We start from the raw sequence: 20875 nt of genomic DNA on the forward strand, positions 1-20875 counted from the left end.
GGACTTTGTGGCAAAATGTGTTGTAACGGGCATTACTGTGGCATAATTTGTTATAAGGGTCATTAATGTGTGGCATAATGTGTTATAAGGGGCATTACTGTATCACAAAACCACACTCTTTTCGTCCTCTATGCCGTATTTGGGGGGGGCGCCAAATTATGGCCTTGCCCCGGGTGACAAAAATCCTAGTTTCAGCCCTGTATATATAATTTTATATATATATATATATATATATATATATATTTATATATATATATCTTGCTTTAACTATAATATGATTTGACAATGCTAACATTCTTGCATATTTAGAATCTATACAAGGAATATGACTTATAAGTGAGTATTTATTTTTGTGTATTGCAGAGTCTTGTGAGATCCTTTAGCAATCTTAATGATGTGGGCTTTCTTCAAGTGAAAGTCATAAGAGCAGAGGGATTGATGGCAGCTGATGTCACAGGTAAGAACTTGATGAACCCTCTATATGGGATTGTTTGTCAGAAAATTAACATATACTCCAAACAGCTGTTAATTAAAATGTAGAAAAAAAGTGAAATGTTTTGTTGTGAGTTGATGACATTTATTTGTTAGGTTTTCCACCCGGGGCACACACAATATTGCAATTACATTAGAAGAGATGACAGGCTACTGGTTGGTTTGCAGTTTATTTTAAGGCATCCTAGGAAAGGCAACATATCATTAAAATTATGTCTTGGTAATGGCAATCTTCATGGCTTCTGGAGAATAAATGTGTGAGGGATATACAAATGTTCCATTTGATCCCTCTAAGGTCATTTAATTTTTTTAAATTCGTGTCTTGACATAATTGTCAGAATTGACATGCAATAATCGTTGGGGTAGAATATTTGCATCTTATTAGTGACAGTATATAAGCAGGAGTTTTTCAGGATTTATTTATATAACACCCACCAATTATGCAGTGCTGTACAGTGACTATTTGTCATTCACAGTCCCTGGTCCTTTGGGGCTTACAGTCTAAAATTCATAACATATAAGTGCACATACACTATGGTACACTTTAGTTAGCAGCCAGTAACCTCCCATATTTATTTGCGTGTTATTTTTTTAAATTTTGGTGGAGGCCCACACATACACAGGGAGAACATATAAACTCTACACTAATAGGGCTCTTGCTAGATCCAGTGCTGGGAGGCAGTGATGCTAACCACTGTGTCGCTTGAGATAACTTAAAGTACATCTCCATCGAAAAGGGTATATATTCATTTTATTCATTTATTTTTCAGGGATATGAACTACAGAGCTTTCCAGCATTTAAAATAAATGAATTATACTACCTTATGTATTGTTACTGACACCATTTATATTGTAAGCTAATTTGGGCAGGGCTAGCTTTATTTTCTGTTTCAGGTTATTGTACGGTTTTTATTTCAATGTACAGTGCTAGGGGTGTGGTATATTTTGTCAACATTTTTTTGTTAGAAATGAATTGTATAATGTTGCTATTGCTAGAGATGTATGGCATGCAGTGTGTATGTGTGTGTGGGAGGCAGTAGCGGCTCCAGGCACAGGCAAGCCGATCTGTCGCCCAGACCGCTACTGTTTCCGGAGGGCGCAGGAAACGCCCACCCTCCCTCCCGGCGCTATAGCACACATGTAAGCTCAGGGGGAGGGAGCGGAGGAGGGAAGGGGCGGCAACACAGGACGGCGCTGGGCGCAGCACAGCCTAGCGCCGGCCCTGGTGGGAGGGGATCGGGGGCATATGAATTCCTAGGCACTGTTTCATGGTGAAGGAATGAAGGGCTATTGGCTTACATTTGGTGGATTGCTTTGGTGTCTGGCTACTGTACATTCTGCATTTTCTGCTGCTCTTTAAAAATGTAATTTTAGGCCTGATAACAATTTTCACAAAGTAGTTTGTGGTAAGCAAATCAGACAAATCCCAAACCATCGACCTGCTCGTCATATCCCATTATTTAGCCTCCATTTTACATTTCTGCTAAAAAAGAACTGCATTGTACTCAGGTTAGAGTGGTGGATTAAGTTGAGATTGAACTGTGGGTTGTATATACCGTGTCAATTGTACATTATTTGATTGTTTGTAACATGTGAAGAATGGTTGGGATCTACAGTACGTATATGTGGAAAAAGATATGTGACATAACCTTCCCTTATATCACATATACCTCACCATTATTCCCTTATAGCATGTACCCAAACCCTCCCTTTTCTTTCCTTTCCTTTCCCCCACTTGTATGGTTTTTTACCCTTCATAGTGCTAAAAACGCGTGTAAGTGGCAATGTGATGTGACTAGGACGCAGCAGCAGACTGTACGGATTAATTTGATACTTTTGTGTGTGACTGAGTCTCTGAATCTGTATAGGAAGTGCTACAATGTAGCTGTCCCGGAATGGTTCAAATCCCGACAGTGACAGTGCGACAGATCGAGGTCCTGACGGCCATTGGTAAGTACCCTAACCCTCACCTCTCCCCCCTCCCTAACCCTCCCTTAGGGGTGCCTAACCCTAACCTCCCCTCCTAGTGCCTAATCGTAACCTCCCCCCAGGGGTGCCTAAACCTAACCCCCCCTCCCCACCCAAAATCCTAAACCTAACCCTAACCTCCCCCTCTAGTGCCCAACCCTGATCCCCCCCATCCCCTAGCCTAACTCTAACCTTCCCTGGGGGGGTGACTAACCCTAATCCCCCTGGGGGTCCCTAAACCTAACCCCCCCCATCCCGGGCTAAGTGTTATACTTACCTGTCAGAGGGCGATTGGGATGGTGGGGGTCGGTCTTCCAGCGTCGGGATTAAGATAGGCATCAGCTTTTCGATGCCTATCTTAAGACCCTTGTTGGGCAGGTCGTGTCGGGATTTAGACCGGTGGTATTGTGTCCGCCGGTCTGTTAACTACATCCTGCTGCCACAGCTTTTGTCATTCCAAGTTCCATTGTGGCTCATATACAGACTCAGGTGCACACAGATATACAAGTGTCACATATCAAATTAATCAGCACAGTCTGCTGGTTCGTCCTAGTCGCATCACATTTTCGGCAAAAGACGCTCAACGCTAGCAGAGTAGCACGGGACCTGGCGGCCCACTCACACCAGGCAAGTCGTGCTGCGTGGCATATTGAGGCTAGATGTATCTTTGAGTAGGATTCTTATCCCTACCTGTTAGACTGTACTTACGCATTAGCAATGCCATGGCCATGCATGCCCATTAGATACACCCAGTGGCGTCACTTTGGTAGGTGTCACCAAGTGTGCCAAATAGCATCCCACGCGCAACTTAAAAGTGGGCCTGGCCTCACTGGAAGGGGATGTGGCCCATTTTAATCACTCAGGGTGCATGCCCAGGACTCCTTGAAAGACAAAGAAATTCATCTATGTGCCATAACCATAGGCTTCCCTATTGACTGTGGTCTGGCCAGTTGCTCCTTGCCTAATGAGGGGATTTATGTGACATGGGAAGAATGGTGGGGACTACATGTGACACTTATCCCCTTAGCCCTTTATTTCCTCTTCTCCACCCTCCAGTTATCCAGTATAGGAGGCCTCTCGTCTTCTTCACAGTAGGTCTCTTTGCTGCTGTTCCAGGCAGGAAAGAACTACAGGGTGCTGCAGGTGCAAGTATATGTGATAACTACCCATGTTCCTGTACTCCCAACTTTAGTGATTCCAGATTTGGGACATGGGAGCGTGTCTGTGTTATGCTGGGAGCGTGTGCATGTATTAGTGAGCAGGACTGTCATGCCAAAATCAGGATGGTCAGGTAGAATGCATTAGTGTCCTCAGTTGTACAGTATAAAAGGATACTTGAATATTTCATATAGTGATCTGTGTGTCTTCTGTTCATTATAAATGTAAATTATTATTAAATTTTATCTACTTTTAGTAATCTGTACTAGAATGATACTGGATGAAACCCTGCATCTCTTTTGTATATCGGTTGTGCTGTTTAAATGTAATAGTGAAGTTTTTTTACTTAGTAACTTTGTAATAGTCTGTTGTTGGTGATCTGAACATTGAAAGCAGTTCCCAGACTATATATAATTTAGGTTGTATGAGCAGGTGACGTTGATAAGGAAGAAAATTCCAACTATGACATTTCGTATTCAGTCTAAATCAATTTATATTGTGAGTCAGGAGGGCATGGAAAATACAGCTACAGTAGTCAGCACTGGTTAAAACTAATAATTCTAATTCACTTTACTGGATATGGCTTATAGTAAAGATATTGTGCCTTAGTGGAAGTTTGGTAATCACCAGCAGATGAAAAATCTTGGTCCAAAGTGGTAAAGCGTTGTAAGAGAAATAAGTGAAACAATGACGTCTAATTAGGAAAAAGCATAATTAATTGAAGATTACGGACTTACCTTGTGGACAACTTGATCAACTATGGCATGTGGTGGAGTAAACGAAGGAAGAGGCACTTGATGAAGTTTATAACACTCCTTTGTAGAAACTCTTAGATTGTACTTACTAGAAGTCTACTTGTGCCGAAGCTAAGGCCTCTTTGCTCTTTTTTTGGGAAAGGCTCGGCTCTTTTACCCTAGTAATGTCCTGCTTAGCCTGGCATAAGTGTTAGAATCTTTGGCCCTACACTACCTGAGCTTCCAGCTGGTGAATAAGGTCTGTGATAACACTTGAAAATAATTTGGAGCTTTTCTTTCTTTCCGATTTCAACCAGAAAGACAGACCGATTTCTTTATAGAAGGGTGGTGGCTCATTAGAACCTATTCCTGGATAGTCTACTTCAAGGTGTTTCACTGAGATTATAAGAAAATCCTGTCTATATTTTGGAACGCCTTCTGTAATGTACTATTTCCAATTCTTCCAAATCCCTATAAACATACAAAAAAAACCTTAAACAAACAAAGCATGAAAACCGATTGTAATATGGAATAAAGATATAGCAGAATTTTAATGGCGTTTTAACTATTATATTATGAGCATCTCTATTAGTTTATGGTTTAACATTTAGCAGATTCACATTCATTAACAGGGCTATATCTAAGTCCTACTTGACAGCCCACTTAAAAACAGTCTGTTTTGCTGTCTGCGGGCTTTAATTAAGATGTGTTCAGTTCTAGCTCTTTTGCCCCCCACCCGCTGTGTCACAGACTGGCGATCAGACACTTTCAGATGGTCCAGCCCATGACTTTGACCTTCTCAGCAGTACAGCGTTCCCGGGGGAACCGTTCAACTCATGAGTTCTGATTTCACACTTCCAGGATGCCTCGGCTCTTTTAACAATGACAGGGAGACAAAGGCCTTTAGAGCAGGCCGCATGGGGACTTGTTTAAATTGGAAACTACAGAGGAGTCAAGGAACAAGGTTATGGGCTGCAGAACAGTGCTTTTAATAAAGAGCTCACAGCTCTGGTTCAGTGCAATGGAGTCTTTTTCAGTTCAATTAATTGAGCCATTTATCTGAATCATCTCACACCTCAATATTTCCCAGTACAAATTCCTGAAAAGAATTGTCTTTAACAAAGAGATAATGTAGATAGATTAAAATCTAACTTTATCCGCTACAGCGTATTAGGATTCAGATGCAACACACATCAGGTTTTTAGCTTTCATTAAAAATATCATGTATTTTTTTGATATGTACACCCTCACCACAATACCCAAATGTATAATGTAATGCATCTAAATACGGAAACCCTGCTGTATAACATATATACATGTTTTACTGTATTTTACAGGGTCCTATTAAGAGTAGGGCCTCATCTAGAGTAGGCTGTTATTTTGTGGCCCCAACTTCCTGTTGGTAAATGTTTATGTTTATTTCTTTATTTTTTAAATAATAGAAAATCATGCCCCCAAAAGGACTAACAAGCAACAGTGCTGGGCAGGACATCTGTACCAGGCTATTACCAACTGACCTAGCAGTGTGGGGTCCCACTGCCATAATATGATGCCTGCCCCATCCCGGCTTGCACCTGGCAGAATTCCATATAGCAATGGTGATCAAACTTGGCCCTGAGGGACCCCTAATAGTTCATGTTTTCCAGACTAAAGGGGTGGATTTTAGGGGCCAGCGTGCCCATATCCACAATATTATTGGTAGTCCCCTGCCCCTCCATTGGCTACCCCTCAAAATCACGTCAATACTGGCTCTTGCTCCATGTGCTCTGCCCACACTTTGTCCCAGCAAGGGGCATCCCTAGGAACTCACCTCACTTGCCCAGTAGGACATCCACCACTGCTGGACTACCTGTGTATTTTTTTTAAATATTACAGTTGTTACTGAATACACCTGTGCAACAGGCAGAAGATCTAGAAATCATGAACTGTAAAGGGTCTTAGAAGAATGCATCCTGATAAAAAAAACATGCCAGGCCCTATCCTAAGACAAACCATTCCCATGCTGAATACAACTAGGGCACTTCCTGGCACCCGTGAATGGTGTGTGCTAGGGTAATGTGTTAAAGTGTTTATAAAGTAAAGTTTGCAGAGCTACAATTGACAGCAGACCCTGGCTGCCATTAACTGATAGGGCTTAGTGGCACCTATAGAGCTACAAGCATCACCGTATCCGTGGTTGCCAGATCATTCTAGCTCTTGTGGAACTACATGTACCAGCATGTAATTCTACAAATTGTCCAATATAAAGATAAATAATTTGGTAGTGAAGAAATACCAAGATATTGAAAAGCAGAATAAAATATTCCACATAGATTTAGATAATTAGAGTGAAAAACAAAGGATTTGGGTGATTGTTTACTGCACTTGCTGGTAGTGTTTTGAATAGTATATTAACCTGACTCCTACAGCCCATGGGTGCTAGGAGATGCCACAGTTATATTCAGTCTTTACCTGTGCATGCAGCATGTTAATATCAGCCTAAATCATCAAAGTTTAGCTCTTTTGTCACACATAGCATGGCCCACTTTCGTAAGTCAGATGATATCACTTTTAGGCACTTATTTATAAAAGGGTGAATCGGAGACGATAACAGATGTTTTTGCAAGCTATAGGGCTCAGTTCATTGGATAATATTACCGATGGTAGGTTTGCATGTGATAGCCTATTTTAAAAGTATTGTGTCAATAAATTGTCACAACCATGAAAAGGTTAATGATAAATGGATCCCTTAGATGTCCGTGTGTAAAACTATTGAGTCTTTTGTTTTGTCTTCATCCATTGTCTTTACATTATTATAATTTTTTTTTAATATGTGTGGCATATGTTACTAATAGTTATGCTGGTGCTTCTTATTATTTTCAGCTGAATCCGCCTACACAGAGAGCATGGAACTTTAAGTTGCATTACTATTTGTAATTGTTATGGTGATAAAAGCATATGCAGTACCCCCTTTTAATAGCCCTTGTTAGTGGATGGGACAACATGATCAGCTTAAATGATAGTGCTACTGTACTGTGGGTACATGTCAGGTTGTCTTTGGTGGGATTTCAGAACTCTCTCATATATTAACATATTAGATATTTTTTTTGGTCTCGGTTTTTACTTTGCTTAACTCCATTATGACTTTAATGACACATGAATAGACATATTTTGGAATTTTTTGCTATGTGCTGGCACAACAAAAAAGATAACTATTATTTAGACTGTAAGGGATATATTTACTAAAGTGAGATTCAGATTCTACTTAACATTTAACTAGCACATTGTAGAAGATAATAGCTAGAATCTGATTGGTTGCTATGGGCAACATCTCCACTTCTAAAAACTCTCACTTTAGTAAATATACCCCATAGAGTGAGATTTATACATTTAGTTCATGACAGACAGGGATTTTTTATTCTAGGTAGCATTATTTAAATAAATTGGTGCTCCACTTGATTTATTGCCACAAAACATATTTTTGTGTTATGAAAGATGTAATAATAATAAAAATATAACATGCATATAATGCAAATATAATAATAATAATAATAATCTTAAATACTTTACTGGAGTTATAGCCATACTTGCCAACTCTCCCTGATTGTCAGGCAGACTCCCTGAAATAGCAGCAATCTCCTTGACTCCCTGAAGAGTCTAGCAATGTCCCTGTTTGCACCTTAGACCCATTATGAAGATGTTATATAATAGAGATATATATATTTAAATAGGATCATTAGTATCATTTCCCTGCATTGGTTATAAGGCACACTAACCCCTATGGCTACATGCATTTTCTGAAAAGTATCAGTGTGTTTACTTATCATGAACAAGTAGATCTAATACTGGCCATACACGCTACAATTATCGGTTGATCCGCCTGATATCGCTGGATCGCCCCGATAATTGTAGCGTGTGAGGGAACGACCAAGGGTTAAATATTGCTCGGTCGGGCATGCCGGATTGTCCAGCATGCCCGTCCGATGCGATATTTCCCGTTAAACTGTCGGCCGCATCGGGCAGTGTATGCCCAGCCGCGGCCGACAGACAGACATTTCCTGTGTTCCAAAGGAATAGGGAAATGTCTCCTCCCCCGGGGGCGGAGCGCAGATGTCTACCGAATACACTGTGAGAGAAATCTCACAGTGTATGCCGGCGACATCTGCGGCTGGCAGCCGGCCAGATAAAATGTCTGTCGGTCTGATAGTCATTTTATCTGGCCGTGTATGCCCAGCATTAGTAACTGCTTTGAGATGCGTTTACATTTGGATTGATGTCAATTTTATGACACGCCTCTCAGATGTAGTTGTTTGTACACATTCACTTTAAAGTGCGCTCATAGGTGTTGCCTTCACAATCTCCCAGAAAAGCTTTTTCAAAAGTATGGTTATAGCCCATTTAACAATAATCCACTGAAATGTTTTTGCTCTCCCAGCTGTGAATTTCTCCACTGCTGCTTGTATTCTTCTTCTCAGTAATCCCTGGCATTGTCACATCTCTTGGTGTACTTGGTACATTTTTATACTTGGGCTAACAAGAGCATGTTACCAAATGACGCATCACTGTCTCATGCGTAACTTCACAGCTTTTCATCTTCCCAGCTATTGGAGGTCAGAGCTACAGTATATAATTGGTGCACAAATCTAAGAAATGCCACTCAAATGCTTATATCCTCAATGGCTGATACAGATAATGTGAACTGCGGGAACACTGCACCATACACAATGTTCTGGGGCCACGCTAGCTACCCTTTCACATTAGCACAACTTTGAAGAGGAAAGAGACTTGGATAAGGATGTGATTGAAAGCATTTATTGGTTGTGGGGTGAAAGGTAACAAGTTGTTCCATATTTAGTTACATTTTGCTAAAAAAAAAAAAATGTAATGAATTAAGGTACTTTCAGTCCGACAAGTTCATATGTCTGAAAGCATAATCAGCATAATCCTGAAAGAATTTCATAAAGGCCTTTATAGCAAACGTTACCTAGGTGATGATAGAACACTTCTGCTTTTTATCTATTGTTCAGGACAAACAATGGAAACGTACTGTGTCATGACAGAACGAGATAGGATTTTCCACTACGTACTGTACTATACAACGCAACCAACTATAGACGGCTATTAAAGTACGAACTCAACTTTTATTCACACCCCAGGGAAGTAAAAGCTGTTTCATGTATAAAGATGTGAAATATAATAAAAACAAAACAAAGTATTTTTTCTACATGCAGTCACCAAAGGTTAATTAGTGAGACATAAGAAAATAGCGAGGGGTGAAGGTAAATCACAGTGATGTATGTAAACTTACTGAAGACCTCCTTAGGGTTGAACTTCAAAGTCCATTGCACTGCTTGCTTTATTGCCTCCCTGTACATACCCCCCTCATTATGACTTGATTGTATTTCTGTATGTTTCTAAAATAATGGTCTAGAGGCAGGGGTTGGCAGCCTTTGCTATCAGTCGACTGGCTAAATTCTAGTTAAGAAGATCAGTGTTCCCATGTATCACAAGATAAATAATGCATTACATGTAGGGAGCAATGTCTATATTATTATTACACTATACTGAAATTGTGCAACCAAGTGTATCTAAAATGTTGCTGTGCATACTCAACTTAAATACATACGTAATCACTTAATATTCCCATTAGAGCCCAAGCACAAAAAAGGTTACACACATCAACCTTTTTGTACATAAATGACAAGTTGTCCTCAACCCTCCAGGATACAATTGTAAATTAAGAACCAGTATAAAATGTGTAGACAACTTCTTTGCAATATGCTGTGAGGATACAAAATAGGAAAAGAAAAAGAAAACTGTTTTACTAACTGTATTTGTCCTAATGCTACCACAGCTACACCAATGTCACATGCTTATCTGTCAAACAGATAGTGGCTCAACACGGTGCAGCTGAGAGGAGCATAGCTAGCATAATGACGTGAGGTAAGGATGGGAGGACTCTGGGCGACAATTACTTTGGGCCTGATTCAGAGATGTACGCTAATCCGATGGTTAGCGAGCGTACATCTTCGATGGTTTAGGGTCTGCACATGTGCAGAATGAGTCCTGTGATCTCGTTCGCAGACCCCCCCAAGCCGCAGCATGATAGACATGCTGCGGCCTATGGGGGGTGAAATGGGGGCGTGGCTGGCCAGGGTCTGCATCGGTGGCCTCGCAGTTGTCAGGACCCAACCAGGCTGAGGTAAGCTTCAGCTACCACAGCCTGCCCAAAGGAGCAACCATTTGCATTTCAGGTTTCTGGTATTGCAAAGCCGCTTGTGTGCGACTCTGCAATTCTGTCCATCTCTGATTCAGGCCTTGTGTCTGCTACGCTTCCTTTGGCCGATAGCCGTGCTCAATAAATGACTTTTTGCATGTAAATATTTGTTGCTGCACCGATATAGATGATTGCTAAGATAATTTGCTATATCAATATAATATTAGGATCTCATTTAGCTTATTAGTAATTTAAAAAAGGTTGGACTTTGTTTATGTAATTTGTTCCTCAAGCAAAGTAAATATATTTTTTGGAGATTTAGGGCATATTTATTAAATAATATTTGCAAGATATCCACCGAAACCACCTAATTTTTTTCTTTTTTTTTCTTTGTGGGAATAGGGGTACCTACAAATTGGATGTATTTAGATTACAGGCGGCCTGGATGCCGGCTGTCGGAATGCCGTACGGTGGAAGCCCGACCCGAGACTAAAGATAGGTGTCGAAATCCTGATTCCTATCTTTAGCCACATACCGAAATCCCGACAGCCAGCATCCTGAATGAAGGTAAGCGGGGTTTCTTAGGTCTTAGCCGCGGCTTAGGTTTAGGGACCCCCAGGTGGACTTACGGTTAGGCACCTCCTGGGAGGGGTTAAGGTTAGGCTACGGGGAGGGGGGTTAAGGTTAGGCACCACTGGGGTGGGGGGATAGGTTTAGACACCCCCCGGGAGGGTTAGGTTTAGGGTGCAGGAAGGGGGGAATAGAGTTAGGCACCACCGGGGTTGGTTAGGGTTAGGCACTATTATGGGGGGAGTTTAGGGTTAGGCACCACTAAGGGAGGGTTAGGTTTAGGGGGGGGGAGAGGTAGGGATTGCATACTTACCACCCCTGTCAGGATTTTCCAATATTGGCATGTCGCTGTCGGGATTTGAGGCCAATAACCGCCGATATTTCATACCGATTAGTATTTAAGTATATAAAATGGATCACTTTTCCATGTAAAAGTGATCTATTTTATATACTGAAATACTAATAACATTGCATAACAAATTGTATAATATAATAACCTGGTAAAGGTATTTGTTCCAGGCCCCACCATGTGCTGTGTATTATGGCAGATGACACTCCGAAACTGAAAGGCAACTGCCATATTCATCTATGATGTCTCCAGTTCAATCTAAGCACTCTCTCACCTCTCTCTCTCTCTCTCTCTCTCTCTCTCTCTCTCTCTCTTGTATTAAACAAAATAAATCTTATCTGAGTCTGCTACACTTATCTCCTACAACACTTTTACAGAATGTTAATTGTACTGCACCATGAAAAGTATAAAATACCTAAAAATATATACATGAAAAAGTAGAACATTCTAAATGAGTGTCCACATTCCACCAGAACATTCACTCTGCCTTCAGTTCACACTACCCTGTGCAGTACTTCAGATGATAATGAAACCATTTTTCTTCATAGTTCAACGCGCTTAGTATTTCTAATCTTCAAAATATCTGCAATACCTCCTATGGTTGCCTGTGCTTAATACAAGGCCCAGCTAGAGGTTTTGACATTAATAACCATGCTCTTCCCAGTGAAATCCATTGACCTGGTTATTGATGACATTTATTTGAACCTTTGCTTCTCACTTTTCTTTTCAAAACAAAACTGATCACCTTCTTACCCTCATCCATTTCACTTCTCTGACATTTCTAGTAGAATCATGGTTGAAACAAAAAATATAGATTGTAGATCAGTTATTGTATCACTACATGATGCTATTATAAGGTTAGTTAGCAAGTGTTAGCAGAGACTACAGTATATAAAACATAGATGTTGAGATGAGCTATTTAATTACAGGTTGAGTCTCCCATGTCCAAAATGCTTGGGACCAGGGTTATTTTGGATAACGAAATATTCCATATTTTGGATTAATTGCATACCATAATGAGATATCTTGGGAATAGGACCCAAATATACGACAAAATGCATTTATGTGTTATATACATCTTATGCACAAAGCCTGAAGGTAATTTTATTCGATATTTTTAATAATTTGTGCCTTTAGACAGTTTCTGTACACTGAGCCATCAAAAATAAAAGTTTTCATTATCTCAGTCATGCCCAAAAAAATCTGTATTTCGCAATATTCCGTATTTCGGACTATTTGGATATGGGAGACTCAACCTGTACTGCTGCTTCCCCACACGCTAAGTCTCCACTTACCGCGGTTTTTTCCTCACAGCATCAGGGGCTGCAATTAATGCTCCATGTTAAGTGCATCCTCTGGGACTTACCGCACAGGGTAACTCCATAGCTCCAGGAACCCAGAATCTGTGGGTTAACGCACGTTAGCAATGGGATTGTAATTGAATAACTTTGTGTGTTAAAGCTGGGAGCTACAAACCCACGTTAAGCCCAGCGGCTAATTGAATCTGCCCCTTAATGGCACATTTCTGTATCCAATGTTTTAATCTCACCACATATCCTCACACTTTGGGCCGTATTCAATTAGAGGCAAAAAGCCTTTTTCACCTGTTTTCTGGTGAAAATATCGCCCAAAAACTTTTCGCCTAATTCAATTTCCATGACGATTTCGCCTAAGCGGAAACTCGATGCATTGAATTCGGCAAACAAGATTCTCCAATGAATAGCAGGTGAAAAGAAGTGCAAAATCTTTATTTTGGGGTGGAAATGACTCAGAATCCTTGGGACAGCCCCCTAAAAAGACAAATCTGCAAAAAAAATAAAAAACCTAAGAACACCCCAAAAAAGAAATTTTTTGGGATATGGTCTGGAACCCAACGATCTAAATGCCGACCGCCGGCTTCCAGACTGCTTTATCCCGACTAGGGAGGAATGACAGGCGTCTAAATCTAGACACCTGTCATTTGCCCGATTTCGGGAGACCGGAGCCCGGCATCCCGATCGAGCGGATGCCGGGCGCCGCAGCGGACAGCCGGGGGGGGGAGGGTTAGATTTAGGGCTCCCGGGGGGATTTAGGATTAGGCACCCCCCTGGGAGGTTAGGGTAGAGGGAGGGAGGGTTAGGGATAGGAACCCCAGGGGGAAGTTAGAGTTAGACATCCCCCCGGGGGACTTAGGTTTAGGCAGCGGGGAAGGGGGGGTTAGGTTTAGGCACTTAGAGGGGCGGTTAGGGTTAGGCACAGGGGGGGAGGTTAGGGTTAGGCACCTCTAAGGTGGGTTAGGTTTAGGGGGGTCGGCAGTAATACATATCACACCCCATTTTTGGGGGTGAAAATGTAAAAAGTCTGGGGACAAGCATAAAAACTAGTGAAATAGGCTTCTTGGGGGGCTGCAAGGATGGGTCAGGTGTTTTTGGGATTGCAGGTGCATGCAGCAGGTGGATTTTTTCACGTTTTTAAAAAGTTTACTTTAGAGACATAAAAATATGCTTGCACCCATTTCAGGTACCAAAAATTTGACTGGACTACTTTTTTTCACCAAAAAATACTGCTTAATGCTATTCTTCACCACTTTTACAAAGACGCTAATATCAAGATATTTACACAACTACCCAAAATAGCTTTATTAGAGCTATTAGTACACAACTATATTGATATCCTATGTTAGTGTATCTTTTTCTGGGGTACAGACTGATTTCCCCAATTCTACTTTTCGCCTGTTCCGCATTCGCCTGTTTCCGTTTTCGCCTGTTTTGCAAATGAATTAGGCAAAAAGCGAGGACGCGCCCTGAATGAATTTGTCTCTGAAACATGCGAATGAAAGTCGGACAGGCGAAAACGTTCCGATTTTTCGATTCTAATTGAATACGGGTCTTTATATCTCCCATATAGGATATTATACATTTCCTTCCAGAGGCATCAATATCCCATACACACTCCTGGAAATATTTACCATGTAGACAAGATAATAGTATAATTTCATAGATATTGCAACCTGGTGCAGAAGGCATACCTCTTGTTAGAATGTTTGGGTGGATCTTCCCATACTGCCTGACTGTAGACATTTCTTCCAGAAATTACCTGTAAAGTTGGTGGCAACATGCTGTGATTATGCAGATTGTCTGAAGTCAGGGGCATAGGCAAAACTTTGTACCCCCCCATAGCAACATTTTAAAGGGGTCCCCACCTAGAGAGGCACTTCTCTCCACAACACTTGTTCATCTTATGCCCCTGAGTAGTGCCTCAGTTTTTTTGATGCCCCATAGTAGTGCCAGCATTTATTTTATGTCGTCAGTACATTGAAGTGCCCTTAGTTCATATTATGCCACATTTTAGTTCCCCCAGTTATTACTATATCACATTGTAGTGCCCAATTTCATATTATGCCACATTGTAGTGCCCCAGTTCATACTGTACAACACTATAGTGACCCAGTTCACATTATGTCAACTTACAGTGCCCCCAGTTCATCTTATGCCGCATTATAGTGTCTGCTGTTCATTTTGTGCCACTTTACAGTGCCGAAGTTCATATTATGTAACATTACGCACACCACTCTGAACATAGAATGTTAGGCAGCCTTACCCTACATAGAAGTCTGGTGAGAGGTTATATCCCATTGACCTCTTGTTTTATCTCATTTTACAGGGCCTTCAGGGCTGAAATGATTTTAATTTCCAGTGAGTGTAAAGACCAGGGAAGAGGGCACTTAGACAACCATCTCCTACCTTAGGGGGAATACTTACTAATGCAAGAAATTCCACTTTGAGTCAAGCTCTTCTTAATTTAATTTACACTGTCCCTTGGACAGTCCGAATTTCAGAGCTCAATCGGCAAACTCCAGCTCTTGTTACAAAGGCTGTAATCTAGGAGAAGCCTACTCTCTGACAGTGCCGGGCTTACTGATTAGCTCAGGTGTGCATTTCAGGGTGACTGGATCATACAGCCAACCAAGAACCTCTGCAATTTGGGTGTACCAATATGCATCATGTAGCACTTATCCTTGTGTATGAAATGTCTATTTCCTTATAATCTGTAAGCAGGGCCCTCTTACCTCTTTGTCTGTCTGCTGTAGCCAGTCTAGTTTAATTACTGTTTTGTTCCCAATTGTTAAGCTTAATGGAATATGCTGACGCTGTATAAGTACACGTTAAAAAAATATTTCACCATTTTCCAGACTTCTGAAGTCTACAAACTAAAATACATCTTTCCACCAAGAACTTTTTCACCAATATTTACAAATATGTAGAATTGATTACTCTATATATTCAGGAAATCTGAAAAATTATCATTCTAGTTAGAATCTTTGATTATTTTTCACCCAACATTTAAAGGATTAAATTATTCTATATGCAAAATAATGGTTGCCAAACCTGCACTTAAAAAATATTTATTTGAGAGAAGATGTGAGCAGGAGAAGGGAGTTATGAGGATGTGTCTTTGATTAATCACAAATTGCCTAAGACCTTAATAGGTACCAGCATTACTCCTATATGTTCTATGGACCTCATTCAGAGCCGGATGCTATTTGCGCTCGCTCGTTCAGAAAAAAGGGGTGACTATTCAAATGAACCGTTCGCTCTTTGCGGTCTGTTCACGCCTCTAGGTCTGAACGAGCGTACAAAACATGCGGTAGTTTTTTGGAAAACTACGCCCCCTGGCCGCTCGCATCCTACGTCATGTCCACTATTTATTAGATTAATCGAGTACATCGACCAGCGTATGAACTGCTCGCTATTCTTGTGGTTGGTTTTTCCTACCGCAATCTTGCAAGCAGTTCTGACTATATAACCCAGTGACGTGGTCAATGACGGTGCTGTATTAATTATGCACACCCATAAAACGCCCGTTTTGACCTTTAAGCACGCCTGTGTTCGGATCTCCACTCCCCGTTTTCAAGCACCTTCCCCTGTTACCACCCACATACGCCTCCTCCTGTCACTCAAAATAGCAGGCATTCGCTATTTAGCGAACAAACGATTTTCGGCCGCACTGACTGGTTCGCGCATGCTTATTACGATCCGTACGCATGCGCAGTTGTGCAAACATCGCTCGGAACGAACGAGCGACCGCTTACGAGCGGCTCTGAATCAGGTCCTATGATTGCTGGTATCTCATTCCATCCATGATTAGTGTCTTTTCCCCATCTTCATTGGACCTTTGCAGGTGCCAATGTTACCACACCTGTGAATATTAGGCTAAAGTGAAAAATCTAATAAAGACTCTTACTGACATTAACATTTGTATTTCTGCGTAATTCTTTCATCTCCCAATACTGATCCAGGGGCTCGTAAATTCCTCTGTAAATTAATTTGTCATATTTGCATTGCTGCAACTCAGGAGATCCCCCAACCCAGCTTCACTTGCAGCTGTGATGAGTTTGGTATGTCTACAAAATGGTATACATTACTTGCATTTTTGATGATTTTCTAAGACATTTCATAAGACTGCTTATCTTGTTAAAGCATTACAATGCTGAGTTTTAATGTACAATACTTTTTTGTTGATACCAGTGCTTTTATCTAGTAACTCCATAGTTTAATAATGGATTATCATCATCTTTTTATTCTAGTATGTTCACTTCTTACTCAATCCTTCCGCAAAAACTGTCATTCCCTCTTTACCTGTCTTGCCTATTCTAAAAAAGTGATAGTGCACTTTTGTTTATTGCCCTCAATATATGTAAATAATGTCCTCTATTTATATTATAAGACTAGCTGATGTACCTGGTTTCACCCGGGTAGACTTTAGATATTTACTGTTTCAATGGCCATCTCACCACTCCAATAACGCCACCTCTATAGTAATGCATCCCCTCACTCACTGCTATAGTAAGACATTACACTCTTTCACTTGTGTACTAACACATTCCACTTCCTCACTTCTGTAGTAACACCTTTCCCTCCTTCACCCGCATTGAATCACATTCGACATTCCCCTCTCTCACCTGTGTAGAAATACAATCCCTCCCTCACACCTGTAGTAACACATTCCCCTCAGTCACACTAGTTGTAACTTATTCCCCCCCTCACCTTTGGAGAAACACATTACCCCCACCCACCCCAGTAGTAACACATTAGCCTCCTTCGCCCATGTTGTAATACTTTCCCGTCCCTCACCCTGTAGAAATACATTTGACATTTCCCTCCCTCATCTGTGTAGTAACACACTCCCCACCCTCACCTCTATAGTAGCACATTCCCCTCTTACTGCTGTTGTAACACATTTTTTTCTATCACTTAGGGGAGCTACACCAACTGCCAGTAATGATTGGCAGCACTTGGGGTGACAGTTGGTGTTTGAATATTGAACTGTGCTACAGCCACGATGAGACAGTCAGTCAGGACATTGCACAGGGGGATGAACCATTTTAGCCCTTTTCACCCCCATAGGAGTTGAATTTAGAAAAGTTTCTTCTGACCTACGTCATGAAAGAAAATACCCGGGTAGACCTAAGATATTTAATGTTTCCATTTTCATCTCACCACTACAGTAACACATTAATCCTTCACCTCTAAAGTAATGCATCACTGCTATAGTAACACATTTCCCTCCCTCGACCGTGTTGTAACACATTCAACATTCCCCTCCCTCACCTTTGTAAAAATACAATCCCTCACTCACACCTGTAGTAACACATTACCCTCACTCACACCTGTAGTAACTTTTCCTCTCTCCCTTACCTCTGGAGTAATACATTCCCTCCCTCACCTCTGTTGTAACACATTCCCCTCCCTCACCGCTGTAGTAACACATTGTACCCGGTCACCCCTTTAGTAACACATTCCCCTCCCTCATCTGCATTGTAACACATTCCTTTCCTTGACCCTATAGTAACACATTTGACGTTCCTCTCCCTCACCTGTGTAGTAACCCATTCCCCTCCCTCACCTGTGAAGTAACTTATTCCCCTCCCATACTTGTATAGTAACACATTCCCTTCCCTCACTATTCAAATAGGGGAGCCACACCACCTGCCAGTGATGTTTGGCAGCACTTGTTGTTTGAATAATCAACTATGCTGCAGCCACAATAAGACAGCCATTCAGGATATTGCACAGGGGGAGGAAACATTTTGGCCCTTTTCACCGCCTTAGGAGTCAAATTTTGAAAAATCCCTGGTTAGTGGGTACCTACGTTATGGAAGGAATATACTCATCAATTTTCATGTTTCTAAGGGCAGGATGTACTAAGCATCGCATCGGCAATGCGGTACATCTCGCCTGTCTTCGGGTACATACTGCGGTTGATTACCGCAGAATGTACCTAGAATATCACAAAGGACAGCTCTCCCGATAAGAACTGTCCTTTGCGATGGCTCTGGAGAGAGGGGCTTCCGAGTTTAACACCCATAAGTCCCTCTGGTGTCCTTCTGTGCATGCGCAGAAGGCCACAGGCCGAGGGAGGTGATGGAGACAATCCATTGGATCCCTCTCAGGAAAGGCGTCCTGAAAAGATGCCCATCGGGACAAAGCTTAGGACATACTGTATGAGGAACGCAGCAAAAACCTTGAAAACGGCATTTTCAGATGTTTTACAGCATTTTCCCCAATAGTAAATCCCACCCTAAATCCAATGGTTTGTGCTGGGCGTTGACGATTCAGTCAGTAAATACATTTGATTTCATGTATATATATATATAGCTTGCTGATCCCATTGTATTTCATTCCTGTACTGTACTGTCACTCAATAAAATTGTTAAGAAAGGATGTACCAAAGCAGGGCTACATGTACATGGATGTGGATGGTAATGACAATCCAAGTTTTATAAATAGGTCTCAGCTTGTGTATCTCTACTTCAGGGTCCATAGGGTATCCACAGGATACCTTGGGGTATAGGCGATGACGGCAGACATCGGCACCTCAGAGTTCAAGTTTTCAGCCTCCGGGGATGCAATGGGGTCCCTCCCCTATACCCCGCCCCCGAGCCAAGGCATCTCAGTTTCATAGGTGCCTGGCTCAGAGTCAGATCACCATTTTCAGAGGGGGGTTGTTAAAAGCCCCTGAAGTTATTTCAAGGCAACTTTGCTGCACAAGATGAGCTGCACAGCATAGACAGTCAACAGAACGCCGGTACTGATCCAGGGATGCTTGTGGGTGTCTGGGGTCACAGCTAGCGGTGACCCCGGAATATCCCTGACTGTGACCGGATTCAAGGGGTACAGGTAAGCGGCGGGGTCCCGCAGAGGGTACCCGCCGATTCACAGTCATTTTGGTCCTCAGGCAGGGGGCTCCCTGGGGACAGGCTGCGCGTGGAGCCAGGTACTGATCCTGCGCTTTCCACTAGACCACCAGGGACAGCAGGCTGCAGCAGTGTAGAAATGCTCCAGCGTCCCAGGGGTTAATAGCATGCCAGGGGCCTCCCCCACTGCACAGTGCCTTTCCACAGCGGTCTGGCGGGCTATGTCAGCGCTCCTCCCCTGGACCCGCCTCCTCTCAGCTCCTTTGTGGCCATTTTGGGAATGCTCAGAGATTATGTAGGGCATGTTATCTCATATCACGCCCAATTTCTGTCACTGCGCCTGTGCAGGAAGGGCTTGTTTTTGCTAAGGCACTTACAACCCTTGTGGGCCAGTTGGCGACGCCCCCTGAGTTTCCCCAGATGGGATTATCGCAGCAGGCGATAATCCCATCACCCATGCAGGGGTTCTCATCACCCATGCAGGGGTTCCCCAGGCAGTTGATGGTACCTCAGTGTCTCCCAGTTTCGCCCCCCAGGTCTCGCAAGAGCCTGTGCGGGTGAATTCACTGTCCAATACAGTACAGCACCTGATGGACGTTTTACAAGGGGGGTCACCATTGCGGCCTTCTAAGCGGCCTTTAGTGTCTCAGACGGCTCAGTATGATGATGATGACATGACGTCTGATGACGGTGAGATTATTGACTTTTCAGACCAAGAGCCCCTTCGTGCTAAGGAGGCGGAATCTAGGTCTAAAGTCTATATACCTGGCCTTATATGGGCAGTCCTTTCAGCCTTGGTTATTGAGGATGAGGATCCCCCCGTGGCCAAATCCAAATACGCCTTCTTTAAGGATATTAAGGGAGATGCCACTGTATTTCCTCTATCTGGTCAGTTAGTGGATCATTTAGAGGAGGCGTGGAAAAATCCGGGTAAGCTGTTCCAGCCTTAAAAACGCTTGGCCTTTGCATACCTATTTGCGGATAATTATTTTTCCAAATGGGAAACCCCTCCACAGGTGGATTCTCATGTCACACGCCTAGTGAGGAGTGCAACATTGCCCATGTCCTCCTTGAAGGATGTTACGGATCGCAAGGTGGAAATATGCCTAAAATCCATTTATTCCCTTGCTGGGGGAGGCTTCCAGATTAGCTGTGGCTGTGTGCTGGGTGGCCAGAACCATGGAGCGCTGGGCAGATAACTTGGAGGCGTCTCTGGACACTGGGCCTGATTC

The 20875-nt window shown here is 42.3% G+C and overlaps 1 protein-coding gene across 3 annotated transcripts in view; it reads left to right on the top strand.

The window, feature by feature from the left end:
* MCTP1 (multiple C2 and transmembrane domain containing 1) overlaps positions 1-20875 on the top strand; it is a 1010275-nt gene that overhangs the window by 624071 nt on the left and 365329 nt on the right. For all 3 annotated transcript variants that reach the window (XM_088444636.1, XM_088444637.1, XM_088444638.1), the window contains one exon: positions 364-457. In XM_088444636.1, coding sequence (XP_088300762.1) covers positions 364-457 — 94 coding nt within the window. The remainder of the gene's footprint in view (positions 1-363; positions 458-20875) is intronic.

The sequence above is a fragment of the Taudactylus pleione genome, unplaced genomic scaffold (assembly GCF_031769625.1).
Source record: "Taudactylus pleione unplaced genomic scaffold, aTauple2 ptg000370l, whole genome shotgun sequence".
Lineage (NCBI taxonomy): Eukaryota > Metazoa > Chordata > Amphibia > Anura > Myobatrachidae > Taudactylus > Taudactylus pleione.